This window comes from Xyrauchen texanus, chromosome 38 (genome assembly GCF_025860055.1).
Source record: "Xyrauchen texanus isolate HMW12.3.18 chromosome 38, RBS_HiC_50CHRs, whole genome shotgun sequence".
Taxonomy (NCBI): domain Eukaryota; kingdom Metazoa; phylum Chordata; class Actinopteri; order Cypriniformes; family Catostomidae; genus Xyrauchen; species Xyrauchen texanus.
Genome location: NC_068313.1, coordinates 34,914,848 through 34,935,413, shown reverse-complemented (window position 1 = coordinate 34,935,413; position 20,566 = coordinate 34,914,848). Strand labels below are relative to the sequence as shown.

Sequence of the window (20,566 nt, the reverse complement as noted above, 5' to 3'; positions counted from 1 at the left end):
AGACAGACAGACAGACAGACAGATAGATAGATAGATAGATAGATAGATAGATAGATAGATAGATAGACAGACAGACAGACAGACAGACAGACAGACAGACAGACATATCAGAAAGATAGACAGACAGATCAGATAGATAGACAGACAGACAGACAAACAGATCAGAAAGATAGATAGATAGATAGATAGATAGATAGATAGATAGATAGATAGATAGATAGATAGATAGATAGATAGATAGATAGATAGATAGATCAGACAGACAGACAGACAGACAGACAGACAGATAGATAGATAGATAGATAGATAGATAGATAGATAGACAGACAGATCAGAAAGATAGACAGACAGATCAGATAGATAGACAGACAGACAGACAAACAGATCAGAAAGATAGATCAGATAGATAGATAGATAGATAGATAGATAGATAGATAGATAGATAGATAGATAGATAGATAGATAGATAGATAGATAGATAGATAGATCAGAAAGACAGATCAGACAGACAGACAGACAGATCAGAAAGATAGATCAGACAGACAGGTAGATCGATCGACAGATAGATAGATAGATAGATAGATAGATAGATAGATAGATAGATAGATAGATAGATAGATAGATAGATAGATAGATAGATAGATAGATAGATAGATAGATAGATAGATAGCATGGCAGTTAAGTTTACATTTATGGATGGATGGATGGATGGATGAGACAGACAGATAGATAGATAGATAGATAGATAGATAGATAGATAGATAGATAGATAGATAGATAGATAGATAGATAGATAGATAGATAGATAGATAGATAGATAGATAGATAGCATGGCAGTTAAGTTTACATTTATGGATGGATGAGACAGATAGATAGATAGATAGATAGATAGATAGATAGATAGATAGATAGATAGATAGATAGATAGATAGATAGATAGATAGATAGATAGATAGATAGATAGACAGACAGACCAGATAGACAGACCAGACAGACCAGACAGACAGGTAGATAGATAGATAGATAGATAGATAGATAGATAGATAGATAGATAGATAGATAGATAGATAGATAGATAGATAGATCAGACAGACAGGTAGATAGATAGATCAGACAGACAGACAGACAAACAGATCAGAAAGATAGACAGGCAGATCAGATAGATAGATAGATAGATAGATAGATAGATAGATAGATAGATAGATAGACAGACAGACAGACAGACAGACAGACAGACAGACAGACAGACAGACCAGAAAGATAGACAGATCAGAAAGATCGATCGATAGATCGATCGATAGATAGATAGATAGATAGATAGATAGACAGACAGACAGAGAGATCAGAAAGATAGACAGGCAGATCAGATAGATAGATAGATAGACAGACAGACAGACAGACAGATCAGAAAGATAGATCAGACAGACAGACAGACAGACAGACAGACAGACAGACAGACAGATAGATAGATCAGACAGACAGGTAGATAGATAGATAGATAGACAGACAGACAGACAGACAGACAGACAGACAGACAGATCAGAAAGATAGATCAGACAGACAGACAGACAGACAGACAGACAGACAGACAGATAGATAGATAGATAGATAGATAGATAGATAGATAGATAGATAGATAGATAGATAGATAGACAGACAGATCAGAAAGATCAGACAGACAGACAGACAGACAGACAGATAAATAGATAGATAGATAGATAGATAGATAGATAGATAGATAGATAGATAGATAGATAGATAGATAGATAGACAGACAGACAGATCAGACAGACAGGTAGATAGACAGACAGACAGATAGACAGATAGATAGATAGACAGATAGATAGATTGATAGATAGATAGATAGATAGATAGATAGATAGATAGATAGATAGATAGATAGATAGATAGATAGACAGACAGACAGACAGATCAGACAGACAGGTAGATAGACAGACAGACAGATAGACAGATAGATAGATAGATAGATAGATAGATAGATAGATAGATAGATAGATAGATAGATAGATAGATAGATAGATAGATAGATAGATAGATGACAGACAGATAGATGACAGACAGACAGATAGATGACAGACAGACAGACAGACAGACAGACAGACAGACAGACAGACAGACAGACAGATAGATAGATAGATAGATAGATAGATAGATAGATAGATAGATAGATAGATAGATAGATAGATAGATAGAACAGACAGACAGATTTATTTTTTTCATATTTGCTTTATTCTTTTTCTCTTTTTCCACAGAACTGCTGCTGTAATTATGAACTATGTGGATAATTTGCTTTCCAAGCACAGGGGCAGATAATGGGCTCACCGTGTTTTAAAAAATGATGAAAAATGTGGACTTGCTCTCATTGTCCATTTGATTATGACGAATATTAGAAGCAGAGCAGGTGTGTGGAATGCAAATGCATATATATGGAGAGAGAGAGAGAGAGAGAGAGAGAGAGAGAGAGAGAGACATCCCACAGAGGTGTTCATTAACAAACGCTGCCTTCCAAAATCCTCTCTTATTTTCTCTCTTGTGTTTTGTTTGTTTTGTGTTCGTCTAATCCGGGCTGCCGCGCGGCCCGCTCTCATGTGATGTTTATGGTTTGTTGAAGAAATGCCGTAAACCTGGCTGTGTTAAAGCTGAATGAGCAGGGGCTGTTGGACAAATTGAAAAATAAATGGTGGTACGACAAGGGCGAATGTGGCAGCGGGGGCGGGGACTCGAAGGTTAGCCACCAATGTCACGCCAAGGAGTGGTAAAAAAACAAAAACTGTTACGCAACAGAGACATCTGCCCTGACATGTCCTTAACTGATGGCCTAGCCAATCATCAGCAACAAATGTGTCAAAGGAGAAATGAACTGTAAAAGAAAGCAATTAGTGTCAAAACAGAAATATTCGCTGAAAGAGGTGTCCACCGAAATCAGTGCTGTAACTAGTGCACAGAAACAAGCAGGAGAGGAAGGCAGTTTGCTTATGGCACAACTTTATATGTGAGTGCGTTAAAGATGAAATAACTGCTATAAATTCATCCATCATTTATTTCATATATATAGTGGGATCCTAAAGTCGGAGACCACTAGTGAAAATGCTGCTGTATTGCTTTCTTTTCTAAATTATTAATAAAAATCAATGTGCGCTTGACATTTAAATACTACACATAACTTCAAGTAGTTCATCGACAGTCAAGCGTTTTGATAGTTCTGTTTTAACAGTAATTGTTTGTGTTGTGATAATGAAGTCAGGGCAGTACGTGTCTGTTGCCTGAAGCGATGGAGCGAGATCCCATATCCATAACGTCTGTGGCTCGATAGCACACATGCACACGTGTGTACTGCCTGTATGAGCTCACACACGTATACTTAATGGGACCCCAGCTTGATCACTTCCATGCTGCTGTGTGCTAAGTTGTATTGTAATCTAATAACATAAAATAACATGGCCTATGATGTTATTTATGTTATTCTCTCTGAGAAGAACGCCGGTAAACCTGGCAGTGTTGAAACTGAGTGAAGCAGGAGTGCTAGACAAACTCAAAAATAAATGGTGGTACGATAAGGGCGAGTGTGGACCCAAGGACTCGGGGAGTAAGGTCAGTTTCCCGACAGAAAACTGCAACAAAATAGAAAAAACGCAGATCTGAAAAACACAAATACTCTCTAAAATGAATGTGATGTGTTTTCAGAAGGAAATAGAGAGGAGCGGTGACAGTGTTTCTTAAAATCATCTGTCATCATGATAGTTTTCGATTTGACCTACAGTAACCTCAATTTGAAGACAGCATTGCCTTAGTGACATCAGTAGGATGTAAACCTGTAGAATGAAGCATTGTGACATCACAGTGCAAACAGAAGCAGAATGCCGCATTGTAACATCATGATTCCAGAAAAGGCTTTCATAGAATCCAGTATTGTGACATCACAATGAAATGCAGCCATGTGAAAATAATACGGATGAAATTATGCTGGAACTGGGCTGATGATAGAGAATATTGTACTATTAGTGAGACTTTGAGCCCAATTTTTACTATAATAATATTCACTTATTCACTCAATAAGATTTAAGACTAGTCGTTAGAAAGCCATTATGGCTGTAGAACATTTCATACGGCTGTTTCATGCTGTGATAGAGAGAAAGTGACTATTTAAAAGGACTTATATAATTGTAATAAAAAAAAAAGTCTGTTAACCCTCAGAGACCCAAGCATTGATATTGATGATCTTTTATTTTCTCCTCCTTGAAAGTGTTTTTGGGACACTTTGGTTATAAACATGCTGTTCATATTTTGATTTGGGGTGAACTGGGCATTTAGGGTTGGGACATTTTACCACTTGTTTTAGACAGTAAGTGGAAGCTTTGTATTCACACACACACACACAAAAGTATATGAAAAATTATTTATTACAAGCTTTAAGTGTAAATTCATGAGCAGTTAAGAAATCTGACTATTTAAAACTAATGAGTTATTCAAATTAATGATATATATTTGCTTAGAATACATGTTTGCTCTATCTGGATATAGATATATGTGTGCTTTATATACACACACACAGTGGCATTCAACTGAGTCTACAATGTATAGTCAGGACATTAATAATGTGAAAAAATTACTACTTACAAAATGTTCTAGAAATTCTTAAACTACTTCAAAGATTTCTCATCATAAAATCCTCCTCATGCCGCAATAACAGCTTTACAGATCCTTGTTATTCTAGCTGTCAGTTTGTCCAGATACTCATGTGACCTTTCACCCCTCACTTCCTGTAGCACTTGACCTTTCACCCCACACTTCCTGTAGCACTTGCCATAGATGTGACTGTCTTGTCGGGCACTTTTCACACACCTTACAGTCTAGCTGATCCCACAAAATATCAATGGGGTTTAAGATCCATAACACTCTTTTCCAAGGATCTGTTGTCCAATGTCTGTGTTTCTTTGCCCACTCGAACCTTTTCTTTTTGTTTTTCTGTTTCAAAAGTGTCTCTTTCTTTGCAATTCTTCCCATAAGTCCTCCTGAGTCTTCTCTTTACTGTTGTACATGAAACTGGTGTTGAGCAGGTAGAATTCAATGAAGCTGTCAGCGGAGGACACGTGAGGCGTCTATTTCTCAAACTAGAGACTCTGATGAACTTATTCTCTTGTTTAGTTGTACATCTGGTCTTCCACATCTCTTTCTGTCCTTGTTAGAGACAGTTATAGCCTTCATTCCTCAAAACAATGATTGACTGATGAGTGTCTAGAGAAAGCTGCTTTATTTTTGCCAGTTTTGACCTAATATTGACCTTATAGTCAATATAGACGTGCCAGTCTATTGCATACTGTGCAACTCAAAAACAAACACAAAGACAATGTTAAGCTTCATTTAAAGAGCCAAACAGCTTTCAACTGTGTTTGATATGATGGCAAGAGATTTTCTAGTATCAAATGATCAATTTAGCATGATTACTCAAGCATAAGGTGTTGGAGTGATGCTGCTGTCTAGATTTGATCAAAAATGACTTTTTTCAAATAGAGATGGTGCTGTTTTATACACCAGTAATGTTCCTGACTACACTGTGTGATCAGTTGAATGCCACTTTGGGGAATTAAAGTACCAATTTCCTTCCAAAACAGATTTACCATGGGAGAAACAGATAATTTTATTATATGTAGATTTTACTCAGTTTTAATGAAAATTGGTTATTATTAAATTGCTCTAAACGAACGTATTTATGCTATGCTGGGTCTCTGAAGGTTAAAGCTTGATTAATTTTAAACCAACATGTTATATGGCAAATGCAATACTATACTATATGTATAAGACTGTATACTGTAAATCTATTTATTGAGTTAGTTATAAGAGTTTTTCAAATGCTAATCAAGATGAGGAATAAGAACAATTTACAGCTTTTTATTTAACGAATTATTTTGATTCAAAAGTGAGCTTTTTAAACTAAGCTTTGTAATGTTTGCAAGTCTAAATAACATTGGCTGGGCTTCATACTGTTTATCTGTAATAGAGCATTGTAATGCTGTTAAATCAATGGCACCCGTAATTACATCTGACGGCAATCAAATTACCATCAATACTGTATGTACCTCATATTTAATCTTAACTCTAATTGAATATCTGCCATAAATGTACATGGAAATGTTTTTGTATCTTCATCATGCCACTTCCTGCATCTTTAACACTTCTTCCCTCGCTTCCAGGACAAGAGCTCGCAGGCACTGAGCCTGAGCAACGTGGCGGGAGTCTTCTACATCCTGGTGGGAGGCCTCGGTCTGGCCATGCTTGTGGCCCTGGTCGAGTTTTGCTATAAGTCCCGCGCCGAGGCCAAGAAACTGAAGGTGGAATCGGCTGAACTGAATTTTAGCCCCACCCCTAGCCCAACACAAAGCGTGCAGAACTTAGCGACTTATAGAGAGGGATACAACGTGTACGGCTCTGATGCAGTAAAGATATAGGGGTAGGACAGAAGGTCTGCTTGCGGTCGTGGGGGTAACGGCTTGAGCATCGTTTTGTCATAGCTACAGCAGACGTCCGCTAATGTTGTGACCGCTTCCCATTCTTCAGTTTACAAACTTTTGTTTCTTACGTTTTTATCGGTTTCTTTACTTCAAAAAGAAATCTTTCATTTGTGTTGCCTGTTGGTTTGTGGTTTTCTTTGTTTCGCATTTGTTTCTGGATTTGCCTTGAGTAGAATATTTTGAGATGTATATTTGGCTGCAGTTGCTCGTGTGTGCACTGTTGGCTTTCTGTTTAAGACACCTGCATTAAAACGAAGCCTATAGCACAAGACGACACCTGTTGTATACACTCACACACTGAAAACCTGCCATATTCCATCAGGATCTGAAATTACCAAACGAAACAACGATCTATAAACACTTTATAAAGGAATGCTGCTTATATACTTTATAGATTCTCTATAGATACTTCTCTTGTTTAGACCAGTAGTTCTCAACTGGTGACTTGTGACCCAAAAAATCAACGTTATCTCAAGTATTCGCATGTATTCTTACACAAAGTGTGGTTCTAGCACACACACATTTTACATGTTTGCACAGACACTGAAATGTACAATATTTTCATATTAACAGCATCTAATACACGGCAACTTTAGAGATGTAGAAATGGTTAAGGATCACTATATTGGTGACTCCAGCCAGGTCTCCTAAGCAACCAAATTGGCCCGGTTGCTAGGGAAGGTAGAGTCACATGGGGTAACCTCCTCGTGGTCACTATGATGTGGTTCGTTCTCGGTGGGGCGCGTGGTGAGTTGTGCGTGGATGCCGTGGAGAATAGCATGAAGCCTCCACATGCACCTTGTCTCCGCGGTAACGCGCTCAGCAAGTCATGTGATAAGATGCACGGCTTGACGGTCTCTGAGATTCGTCCTCTGCCACCCGGATTGAGGTGAGTCACTACGCCACCACGAGGACCTAGAGCGCATTGGGAATTGAGGAGAAAAAAAAGAGGATCATTATATTGAATTCATAAAATAAATCAGTTAATTTTATTGTATTTATAAACAATAAGATTTATTAAATGCCATCTTCATAGCCATCACATTTATTTAACACCGTTGACGAGAGCGAGAACCACTAATCACCACCACGAGGAGGTTACCCCATGTGACTCAACCCTCCCTAGCAACCAGGCCAATTTGGTTGCTTAGGAGGCATAGCTCTGTCACTCAGCACGCCCCCAATTTAGCATTTCTAAAAGCTATTTTTAAGGTTATTTAGTTTACTTTTGTTTGATAAACAATGCTGATGCGGTTTAGGGTCTCTTCTTGATGTCCAATGTATACTCTTGAAGCAAAACCAGTTGAGAACCATTAGTTAGTTACGCTATGTGGTACGAGTAAAGCATTATAGATCAAATAGCTGCTGGTTTCATGATGTTTTGCTGTGTATTGATATCAACAAACCAATCTATAATGCTGTACTGATACTTAATAACACTTGGGCTAAATATAAGACTGGCCTGTAAGTTTTGAAACATATAAAGTAGCAGTATGAACATATAAAGTGTTGACTGTTATGGGACATTACATTGTACATTTCATCATTTACAATTAGAAACCTATCAATATACCAACAGAACTCCCATAATTTAAACGAAGGGCTGCATGTGTGTGTTAGAAATGCAGATGTCTAGCAATGTTGAATATTTGAGATGTTTTCTGTATTTGTTTGTGGCGGCTTGTGATCTGTTGAGCTTTTAGATATTGCGAATGTGTTGAATGGTTTCATTGTGATGTCACTGTTGCGTTTGCCTAAATGTAAATTCTAAAAATGTAACAGAGAGAGTTCCATATGTTCTGACTACGCCTTTCATCCCGCCCCCTCTCTAGCTCACCTTCTCAGAGGCCATGAGAAACAAGGCCCGCGTGTCAATCACGGGCAGCCTGGGGGAAAATGGGCGTGTCCTGACACCAGACTGCCCTAAGGCCGTGCACTCTTGCCCCTCCTTCCGACATGGCCGCGCCCTTGCTGTGGTGTCCTCCAACCTCCCGTAGAAACCAAAAACTCACTTTGTGCCTTAAACCATCTTACCACAATACTGAAGTTCTGATTCACGTGACCATGGGAGAACCTCGCCGTCACCGGCTTAACTGTACGAGGGCTTGGACAGACCATCAAAAAACTTTTTTTTTTTTTATAAAATCACACCGTTACAGTCCCTCTGTGACTTGGAAATGGCGTCCAAGGTTGGACTAAAAGGACGGCATACATACAAATGTTTTTATTGGGCGTGCCCTGAAGCTTGAGTGTTGACTTTGCGAAGACGGAGCATCATCAAGGACCCATGATGCCTTATCATGAAACCTAACTTTGGGGACAAACATCATCGCATAAGAATTGTCCAAAAAATCACGTAGGAGACCAGTAAACTGTAAACATTAAGACCATGTGCTTTCCCATTCAACTGTCTTTCCCTGGTGGCACCAACATCAACAAACCTGCATTAGACGCATTAACTCCCTCGAGTCACGCACACATGTCCTTCTCAGAGTTTTCAAGAAAAAGAAGAGTAAAAAAAAACATATTTATGACATGGTCCACAATCACTAGCTGTAATTACTAAACATAAGTATGTAGATATTCTCTCAGGAGCTCTGTTCATCTTGGGAAAACATCAGATATCATTGAGATTTGTTCAGAAGCTGCTTGCTTTTTGGACTGATGTATATAGACCAGTAGTGAAGCTGAACACACTTCTTTTATAAAGCATCTTAGGTAATAAATCATTGCAATAACGATTATATGAAAACCTTATATTTAAGATATCTTTTATAAACACACAGTATTATATATATAAAGAACTGAGTCTATATAATCGAGGGATATCTGACTAAAACCATGGCCATGGCATCTGTCCTGTTACAAGTTCTGTTTTGATAACTAATGTAATGCAGTGTGTATGTCTTTGTCTTCACTGAATGTCCACACATTTCACTCGTAAAAACACCCGTGCACACAAACACACTACGAGTGTTGGATGTTGACACCGCATTGCACTTGAGGGTCGTAGTCTCACATTTGGTGTTTGGTTTTGTTTTAGCGTTACTTTGTTTTTCTCTTTGTACCCACCAATTCAAATAAAACTGGAACATTTATACAATAAATACACGTTTTGATTCATTCATGATTTGGGGGATAATGGGAATGGAAAATGAGCCAGACTTGAGTCTATGTGAAATGTAAGCGCAGCGTAGTTCTAGCGGGAAGACTAGCAGCTGTACATCATTAGCTGGGTAATTCCTAGCCAATCGTATGTAAGCCATTGCTTTAGAAGTCTGCTCACAATCTATCACATTGCTGTTTCAGTGTGCTAACACAGGCAACCTCCACCACCCCACCACCACCAGTTGAGCCCTGTCCCGCACTGGGGTAGGCTCCTCGCCCCTGCCGCCTATCTCCGGCAAGACATGACGGTTCCAGGTACAACTCCCTCGGACCGCCGGACGGGGCCTACGCCAAAGAGAGAGACATTAGTTTGCTTTACATTTATCAAATAAATGGAATCTTAAACTTCACTTTTACATTATGACATCATTTTTGACTAATACACTCTTCCAATATGAGCCAAAAAAGGATTTACAATCTGATGTTTTAAGAAGAACTAAGAACTATTGCGTTTTTTCTTCTCTTATATTTTAGAAATAAAACATCGATGTAATTTGGGTTGTATTTCACGAATCATGTCTAGAGCATTTTCACCCCAAAATCAAAAGAAAGAAATAAGAAATGATATTTTGCATGTAGAAAATGAAGCCTATTTTTCATTGTAAAATTACTTTTAATTTGTGCTCAAGACAAGTTAAGCTCAAACGACAGCATTTGTGGCTAAATGTTGATTCCCACAAAAAATAAGTTCAATTCGTCGCTCCTTTTCTTTAAGAATAGCAAAAATAGAGGTTACATTGAGGCACTTACAATGGAAGTCAATGGTGCCAATATCTGGAGGCAGAAATGTGAAGTTTATGATTTTATAAAATCACTAACATTAATTCTTCTGTTAAATCTTGTAGATTATTTGAGCTGTAAAAGTGTTTAAATCATTTCAGGGTTTACGGCGATACACTGTCATGGCAACAGAGTTGTAAAGTTGGATATAACTTAGGTTAGTACACACTTATATCATGTTAAAATGCTTATTGTTTACATTTTGTGTCTTTTCTCCCCATTTCTCCCCAATTTGGAATGCCCAATTCCCAATGCGCTCTAAGTCCTCATGTTGGCGTAGTGACTTTCTTCAATCCGGGTGGCGGAGGACGAATCTCAGTTGCCTCTGTGTCTGAGATGCTAATCCGGAGACATAGAACATGTGGAGGCTTCATGCTATTCTCCGTGGCATCCATGCAGGGCTGGACTGGGAAGAGAATTCGACCTGGGATTTTACATAGCAACTGGCCCAAAAATGTTCCTTTTCTGCATATCGTGGAGCTGTTTTGTGGTTTGTTCTGCATAACGAGGCAGATCCTTTTAGCTTATGTCGGCCCGTTTCACAGCCAACCCATCGGACACCTCGGTTCTCCCGATGGCCAGTCCTACCCTGATCGGCCTCAAAGTGCGTTGGCCCACCGGGAAAATGCCCGGTACGCCAGATTAACAGTCCAGCCCTGCATCCACGCACAACTCACCACGCGCCCCACCGAGAGTAAGAACCACATTATAGTGACCATGAGGAGGTTACCCCATGTGACTCTATCCTCCCTAGCAACCGGGCCAATTTGGTTGCTTAGGAGACCTGGCTGGAGTCACTCAGCATGCCCTGGATTCAAACTCGCGACTCCAGGGGTGATAGTCAGCGTCAATACTCGCTGATCTACCCAGACCCCCCTGTGTGTATACTTCTGAAACTTTTGGGCAATTTTTATGTTTATGCATTTTAATGTTTACCCATTGACTTCCATTGTAAGTGTCTCACTGTAACCTTGATTTTTGCTCTTTTTTTTAAGAAATGTTGTTTAAATCTTTGTTTTTAAACACACCTTCACACCGTAGTTACTCTCTCTTCCTCTTTAGGTGCTTCATCTGAAGGAAATCCATGATGGAGAGTTGCCGAAATAGATGTTGCCGATTGGCTGCGGCTAAAAAGAAATGGATTTTAAGGCAAAACATTTTTAATGTTAGTGGAAGAGTGCTGGTGCCTGACATGTCTGGTGTCTGATGTGAGGTTTCTGTGTTATAAGGAGGCGTAGAGGTATGAAGAGAGGTAGGAAAGAGAATTCTGTCACCCTGGAGATGAGTGATGCTCTACAGCATGATGAGGTCCTTCAGAGGGTCACAAAGATGTCACACCGTCTCCTGACCCCGTGGGAAAGGACAGCAGGATCAGATCACCTGGTCTCCTGGGGCAGCAAACAAATACAAAACAGCTTTATTTGCACACAATGTGTCTTCATGGAACCCGTTTCACATTTATGGGTTTGAAATATTAAAGTAAACAGCCTGATCTGAATATAACGTGACCGTGGCAACATATTTTCAAAAAGAAATTGCATGCTTCATTTCGCATTGCAGATTCCTATTACAATGTCCAGTAGGGGGAGCCAAAAGCGAGTAAAATGGTGTTGTAATCAGATTTTAAGGTGATTATTAGATGGAGGTTTTGTACCTCCCTATCCTAAAACTGTAACCTAAACCTAACCAATAGTGTCCTAAATGCAAATGCCCTAAAAACCAACACCGAAACCTAACCGATTGAGTGGAACAATCAAATAAGACATGAAAAGCTCATTTTCTGAAGCAACCAAGTCATTTCGTGGCGCTTTTATGTCACTCTCATCTCACGTGTCAGCTTGCGTATTTGGCTGGGCTCGAACAGCGGTCTGCCAAGTCCAACCCTTTATCAGGTGAGCTACCGCACAAGCTAATCACATTCTAATAAGTGTATAAAAGTAGGTGGGTCTGTAATACAAGTGTTAAATGTGTTGTTTTTCAAATGATGCATTAGAGTAAAAGTGTTTCAATATCACAACATAGCAGTGTGTGAGTAATAGTGCACAAAATAAGTGTTTATAAACAAATAATAAGCCGTTGTAGTCGTGATTTGAGTGAAAGTGAATAAAACGCACAGTTGTTGTAGCACCTCTAGTGTTCAATTCACCAGGAAACTGCAAAACTTAAAAGTCAGTTTGCAAAAATGTAGTTATAGTAACGTTCATTCAATGAGACTAGGTTAAACGTATTTCAGGGTGTAACAACACAAGGAGTGATGCTATAAATTTACATTAGATCATTAAAAATGTTAAATATAAAAAGTATGCTGGATTTAAGCTGCTAAATTAAGGAATAAATGCATCCTCACAGGCTGTTAAAAGGGTCCATAATGCATGAAAGAATATAACTCTGTTGTACATAGTTCTCTGGGCACAAGAAATAATAATGAAAGAAAAAAAACACTTATTTACCATTTAATTTACAATGGATAACATAGTTACTCCATAATGTTATATCTATTACGATACACATACACAACTACAACTTGGCCATATTTATATAAATTATAAATGTTGTCTTATTCTATATAACCACATTTACACCCTTAGAAAATGTTTGTATATGCACCAATGTCATCATGTTTTGCATAAACGCGATTTATAATGGCATAAATAAAATATTATTGTTGTGTCTGGAATTAGAGCTTTTGATGCCTACTACCAAATAAACAAAATTATAAATGACAACTCAAAAAAGCTAAATATTTACACTACCTCCTTGTAGAATACCACAAAATGCCTCACAAAATGTTGTCTCAATTTTTATTTAAATATCCAAACACTCACCGGTGGCGAAAGGTGGCATCGTCCACTCCATTCACAAGCGTCCAACTCCTCCTCCACCGCGCCGCCGAACAATGCCGAACAGTTCCGAATACTTCCGACAATGAGAGGATCCATTCGCTATTGGCCAACGAACGTTACCGCCTCCTCCCTCAGCCAATCAGCTGAGTTGTATGCTGCTCAGCCCCGCCCACGCACTTCCGGATTCATGTGTTGTTCAGTAGAACACATGTACAAGCGCAGAGATGAAACGCTCAAGAGAAAGTAATCTGCATAAGCGACGACAGTATATTTAATACGTATAATTATGTATTATAAGTTAATATTGTAATATTTGAATTTAGTAATAATAATTAGTTATATCTGTCTCTAGTAACACTGTAGGAGAGGAACAGGAGTTGTCATTGACTGTACTGGGGTGGATGAGAGGCAGGTGTCAGACATGGACGGGGTCCGGTGGGCGTTCCGCTGCGGTTCGTGGGTTCCGACCCGTTCAGAATGGACATTGGCGGCCCGGTGCATTCAGCCGGAGGAGAAAGAACGAATCGGACAGTTCGTTTTCGCCAAAGATGCGAAATCTGCAATGGTGGGTTAATGCATGAGACTTTGGTGACGTGATAGATAGATAGATAGATAGATAGATAGATAGATAGATAGATAGATAGATAGATAGATATCAATGTAATTGCATTAGATACAAAACATTAAAGCAAATGGCATCTGCAAGCAAATGCTGCTAAATTTTATCTCGGAACTAACTTCACTTATCTGAGTCATTTTGCAATGACTTAGTATGGTATAGCATTAGCTGCAAGTCCAAAGAGGGCAGGGCTACTCCCAAAAGAGGGCGTGGCTTCCACTCACATTTAAAGGGTTAATTCATCCTCTCATCATTTACTTACATGGCAGGACGTGATTTTTTAAAGTTAATAAAGTTTGAATTATCGATTTTTGGTGTATATGTCACTTCCTCTCAAGTAAGAGTGATCCTCGCTATTTTTACACTGCAAATTAAAATGCATCTGTTGGCTGTTTTCACACTTGTGTGTGTTTGTGTTCACTCTAGGCTGGACGGCTTCTGATCAGAAAGCTGGTGTGTGAGAAGTTGGGTTTTGTCTGGGACGGGTTTCGACTGGAAAGAACAGCACGGGTAAACCCTACTTGCCACGCCCCTCAGCTACCACAAGCCCCACCCCAGCCACACACACTGGAACTTCAACGTGTCCCACCAGGGAGATTATGCCGTGCTGGCAGCAGCACCCAGACGCCAGGTGGGCGTAGACGTGATGAAGACCACCAGACCAGGTACACGCTCACTACACTGGAGCGATTAACATGGAAGAGATATTGCTTTTTGCTTTATCGTGTCACATCCGATTTGGAGATAGTGTTATAAAATTATAGGAAAAAATATCTTCTGTGCATTAGGTCAGTTTTTAAGTAGCCTGATCTGTGACAGTTCTCGTAATTGTAAACAATAAGTGAACCAGCTCAGACAGACACTGCAGTTCCATCAGTGGCCACCAGGTGCTGCTCTTTACCTGTGTTTTGACTTGACTCCTCTACAGTGCAGCAGACTGGAAGACTATTCAGTTAGAGTAATATCATTTTCATAATATGTAATTTCTGGTTCTACTTGTTAAAATGTAAATCTGTAGTATATAAAATATTTAATATTTTAGCTCATGAAAAAAACCCTCTTCAATAGAGTAAAATATGTCAAAAGTGCTTTTGTGTATGTGCTTGTGTGTGTACCAGGTAGCAGCTCTGTGCCGGAATTTTTCCGTATCATGAATCGTCAGTTCACGGATCTGGAGTGGACGAACATTCGGGCAGCTGGTTCAGACTGGGACCAACTTGATCATTTCTACAGGCACTGGGTAACTATGACAACCGCTGCTTCCTGTAGCATCACCACCATCATCAACTCCCTCTGAAAGGAGGCCAATAAACGAGACCGCACACGCATCTATAACCATTTCTCAGCGGGAGAGAAATTGTGCTGGATGAAACTGTTCCAATTTTGATCACTGTTTCCATGGCGATGTGATCTCATCACTACAGCATGACTCAGTTATGGCAGTCTGTGGTCATTTGAGGACTCTTATAAACGCACACACACTCTCATATACTGGAATAAAAATGTACCCAAGGTGAGAATGTGGTCAGTCCCCATTACTTCAGTGCACACTCAAAGCCTCCGCACACACTCCAATTGAACACGTACTACAGACTTCTTTGATTGTTTTTATGTTAAGATGACAATGCTAGGAGGAGACGACCCCTAAAAGAAAATATTTTGCATTAAAAAAATAAAAAAAAATCAACTATATATTACATATTTTTGATCCACTAAAAAGAACTGGCCCATAAGAGTCATTTGTTTGGGAATCGGACTACACTGGTCATGCTGTGTCTTTCATGCTGTAGATTCAAAAGAACCATCTCATAAGAGTCATTTGTTTGGGAATCGGACTACACTGGTCATGCTGTGTCTTTCATGCTGTAGAGTCATTTGTTTGGGAATCGGACTACACTGGTCGTGCTGTGTCTTTCATGCTGTAGATTCAGAAGATCCGACTCATAAGAGTCATTTGTTTGGGAATCGGACTACACTGGTTGCGCTGTGTCTTTCATGCTGTAGATTCAAAAGAACCGACTCATAAGAGTCATTTGTTTGGGAATCGGACTACACTGGTCGTGCTGTGTCTTTCAAGAGTCGGTACTTTTGAATCTACAGCATGAGAGTCATTTGTTCAGTAACCAGACTACAATGGTTGTGCTGTGTCTTTCATGCTGTAGATTCAAAAGAACCGACTCATAAGAGTCATTTGTTTGGGAATCGGACTACACTGGTCGCGCTGTGTCTTTCATGCTGTAGATTCAAAAGAACCATCTCATAAGAGTCATTTGTTCGGGATTCTAACTACACTGGTCACGCTGATTGTTTCACGCTGTATCTACAAAAGAATCAACTCATAAAAGTCATTTATTTGGAAATCGGACTACACTGCTAGTACTGTGTGTTTTGCATTGTAGATTCAATAGAACTGACTCATTAGAATCATTTGTTCAGGAATCGGACTACACTGGTCGCGCTGTATTTCAAAAGCACATATTTACACATCAACTGTGACATTTTCTCACTGTGCATTATGTCAGTTTATTATTTGCTCCTTGATTACCTCTGATTGGTCGGTTTCTCTGTCTGTCAAGGCGTTGAAGGAGAGCTTTATCAAAGCGATTGGCACAGGGCTGGGCTTCGACCTGCAGAGGGTGGAGTTTCACATCTCGCCCAATCAGATGCAAGAAGGTCAAGTGTACCGGCAGACACGAATGTACCTGGACAATGAAGAGGAGGACTGGATATTTGAGGTGTGTGTGTGTGTGTGTTCAGACAAAGGTTTATTCTATTCATTTCTATTCTGCATATTTACCTCTAAAAGGTGTGTTTATACCTTTTAATATGGCACAGAGGCATCATGAGTATTTTTACAACAGAACTACAATAGCAGACTCTGCATGGACCCCCCACAGTCTGTTGCGGTTGTGAGAATGTGACAGGTTTGTTTGATTTGTTTGCTGATATTCTGCTATTGTTTTCCTTGTTTGTTTTAATGACCAGGAGAGCTTATTGGACAAAGACCATCACGTCACCGTGGCGCTGGGAAAGCCAGATATCTGCACGTCTAAAGTGAGTTTAACCCACATTCATATGGAAGTATACTGCACCGTTTTGGAGGTCGACATCACGCTTCGTTTTGTCATTCACAGGAGGATGATGGGTGTTTTCGTGAGGCCCCGCCCCTCTCCTTCACACTCTTGAGTTTCAGTGATCTGGTGTCTAGAGCCACGCCCCTATCAGAGGAGGACCCCGCCTACTGGGAGAGTTTTCAGCGCAAAAAGGAAGCACTTTTAAGGCAAAGCGAATGGTGACCCTTGAACTAGCAGCAAGAGCGCCCCCTTAACCGAATATTTGAGCGACGTAAAGGACATCTTTTTTTTATTTTCTTTGTGCTATTTTGTGTCATTGCTGTTATGCAGTGCCTTTGGCACTTCAACCGGATGGGAATAAAGAGAAGGGAATTTTGGTTTGTGTTGGGTTATTTTTATGTTTTGGGAGATATCTCTAATTTGATCAAACATGATACAATGTTTTAGAGCAGGCATATTCAACAGGCGGCCCATGGGCCAAATCAGGCCTGTTTGAAACTTCCAGTGGCCCGCGTGAGGTTGTCTGTTGGAAACTGAACGGTTTGCACTGAACGTGCTATTTGTGTCAATCATTGAGACGCGCAATGTCTCAATGTTTTCACAGTGTCTCGTGCAGGAGTGGCGTGTTTTTTAGATGCTTCCAGTAGGTCTACAATGCAAGTGAATGGATGCCAAATTTTTGACACACGAAAAGCATATAAAGGCATCGTAAAAGTAATCCATACGACTCTAGTGGTTTAATCCGGGTCGTCTGAAGTGATATGATAGGTGTGGGTAAGCAATAGGTCAATATTGAATTGTTTTCCCTGCCCAGTAGGGGGCTAGTTAAGCGCTTTACACTGTGTCCCAATCACCCATTCTAACACACACACACACACACACACACCAATGACGGCAGAGCTGCCATGCAAGGCACTAGCCTGCCATTGGGAGCAACTTGCCAAGGGGTTCAGTGTCTCGCCCGAGGACACTTCGGCATGTGGAGTCATGTGTGCCGGGAATCAAACCACCAACCCTGTGATTAGCAGCCGACCCGCTCAACCACAGCCACCCCAATCAAGTCACATACAAGGTTTCCTTCCTTCTGCTCTGACAATGTTCCCCAACTCTGAGGATTGGTTTGTCCAGCTGGACTGCCACACAGTCAGGTCAATCAAGGTGTGGATGGAGGACCACCGGATCAAGACCCGGTCATGGTCAGCCCGATCTCCAGACCTGAACCCCATTGAAAACCTCTGGAATCTGATCAAGAGGAAGATGGATGGGCCACAAGCCATCAAACAAAGCAGAGCTACTTGAATGTTTGCACCAGGAGTGGCATAAAGTCGCCCAACAGCGATGTGAAAGACTGGTAGAGACATGCCAAGACACATGAAAGCTGCGATTGAAAATCAGGGTTGAAATCAAGTCAAAACATTATTATTGGGTTGTTTAAAAATGTATATGACCTTGATGTCTTTGCATTATTCGGGGTCTGAAAAATTGCATCTTTATTGTTGTTTTGAACAGTTGTCATTTTCTGCAAATAAATGCTCTTAAACGACAATATTTTTATTTGGTGTTTATAAAAATGGACAAGCTCTTCAGTATGTCCCCAACATCCTGTTTTAATAGGAAATACGGCCGTTTGCAAATTGTACGTTTATATTTCATCCAGTGTATTAATAGATAAATGATGGAGACATGAAAATGTATTACATAGGGGGAAAAAATTACCCTTTTATGGAAGTTGTTGTTTTATTTTGCTAACCTACACCTCCCAAAGTCTCTCTCTCTTTCTCTCTCTCCTCCATCTGTTGCAGTGTATTTTTATCATTGGACATGTAGCAGGTTTCAGCTTATAACAAATCGCTGCATTTCTCTTTCTGTCTAGTTAAAGGTGCACTCTGTAATCAGTTTTTCCCATTAAAGTTTTACTCCTAAAGACATGAATTGTGATTTGAAACATATGTATTAAATCATGGCCGCTCACATGAGGTGAGGACACCTGTGATATCAGTGACCGTATAAAAGCTGTTTTATCCTACGTGGGACAGGGGCGCCCTTATGGGGGCGGCCATTTTGGAATCACATGACCAGCTGAACACCACTCGCTCAATCTCAGTAACCGTCCTGTTATTGGACACTTTCACTCTTGGATTAAATGAATCATGGCTGATTGTGAAGAGTGAATTTCTACAATGGCGTCTGACACTGGAAACTATTGATTTTGAATGATGCAGCATCCACACCACTAGGTGTCACCGTACGTCCAAGATGACACGAGCGAAACGTTACCGAGTGCACCTTTAAGGTTTGAATTTGCTTCCTGCTCTTTTTGCCCTTCATTTGTGCATTAAGGTCCCTCCCCTCATGCTGAATGACCGCTGCAGCCACACGCCCTGATGAGAAATAGAGCCAGAAACTATTTAGTTCAAGACAGACCACTGATATTAAAATGAATGGGAGAAATTGGAAAACCCAACGGAATTACAACGGGAAGTCCGGACTTCCAATTCCAAATGCATCCCAGTTGCCTGGGACCGTCAATCCGCGCATCTTATCACGTGGCTTGTTGAGCACATTACCACGGAGACCTAGCGCGTGTGGAGGCTTCACGCTATTCTCCGCGGCATCCATGCTTCAACTCACCACGTGCACCACCGAGAGTGATCCACATTATAGCGACCATGAGGAGGTTACCCCATGTGACTCTACCCTCCCTAGCAACCAGGTCAATTTGGTTGCTTAGGAGACCTGGCTGGAGTCACTCAGCACGCCCTGGATTCGAACTGGCGACTCTAGTGTGGTAGTCAGTGTCAATACTCGCTGAGATACACAGACCCCCCTTAAATCCCAATTTATAAAGATCTATCCCCCGTTCAATTTTTACTTTTATGCCGCTTCTTTACAAAGACAATAGCTGCCCAGGAGCGTTCCAAAGAGGGCCGTCAAGTGAACTGACTTGCCTTGAATGGGACTATGATAGAGTGCAACGGTGACCTCCCACTTTGTCAGTCGTCTTGGTCCTGTGAAAATTGGACAAAAAGACAAATATACAAGACTGTCTTAAATGAGGGAATGTGGCTGTTTGTCTTACAGAAAGTATTTACAAAGTCAAAGGGCAAAAAACTTTATCACTGTCCCATGAGAACGAAACTCTAAATGTGGTCTGACCTTTCACAGGGGTCACGAGAAATCCACTCGCCTGACAGTGAACTTGCTTTGAACAAATGTTGGGGTTTTTGTCAATATGGACACAGGTGTACACACACATTCAACATTTACTGGGTCACCGAACAGACTTTTCTCCCAGACGACTTGTGCCCATCCCCCAGTTTCCTGATTTAATGTGTTAATCACAGAAGCGGAGCTATAACCGTGAAAGAGGCCCTGCGGGAGCCAAAATGGAGTTCAGAGCCGCAGTGGCCAAAGATGCCTCGCAGACTCAATACTGTGAAACTGCAGTGCGTTCATAAGGGGAGAGAGACAGACAGACAGAAATGATTTGGAATCTGTGTGTGTGAGATGATTTTCTCACCCATGCTCATCTATGACACACTCCCCCGTTAC

The 20,566-nt window shown here is 40.4% G+C and overlaps 2 protein-coding genes across 5 annotated transcripts in view; both read left to right on the top strand.

Moving 5' to 3' along the window:
* LOC127631633 (glutamate receptor 4-like) overlaps positions 1-9,713 on the top strand; it is a 117,435-nt gene extending 107,722 nt beyond the window's left edge. The window contains exons 14-16 of one of the 4 annotated variants that reach the window (XM_052109904.1): positions 3,498-3,612; positions 6,213-6,350; positions 8,363-9,713. In XM_052109904.1, the coding sequence (XP_051965864.1) occupies positions 3,498-3,612; positions 6,213-6,350; positions 8,363-8,527 (418 nt within the window). In that variant the 3' untranslated portion in view covers positions 8,528-9,713. Of the gene's footprint in view, positions 1-2,632; positions 2,748-3,497; positions 3,613-6,212; positions 6,470-8,362 lie in introns of all 4 variants that reach the window. The other 3 variants (XM_052109903.1, XM_052109906.1, XM_052109905.1) reach the window with 3 other exon arrangements.
* Positions 9,714-13,526: 3,813 nt separating this feature from the next.
* Positions 13,527-18,915, top strand: LOC127631647 (L-aminoadipate-semialdehyde dehydrogenase-phosphopantetheinyl transferase-like). Its single transcript, XM_052109925.1, is given in 7 exon segments — positions 13,527-13,886; positions 14,367-14,458; positions 14,460-14,605; positions 15,059-15,180; positions 16,517-16,675; positions 16,926-16,994; positions 17,075-18,915. Coding segments are annotated over 7 exon segments (894 nt in total). The 5' UTR covers positions 13,527-13,742; the 3' UTR covers positions 17,237-18,915.
* Positions 18,916-20,566: the final 1,651 nt, after the last annotated feature.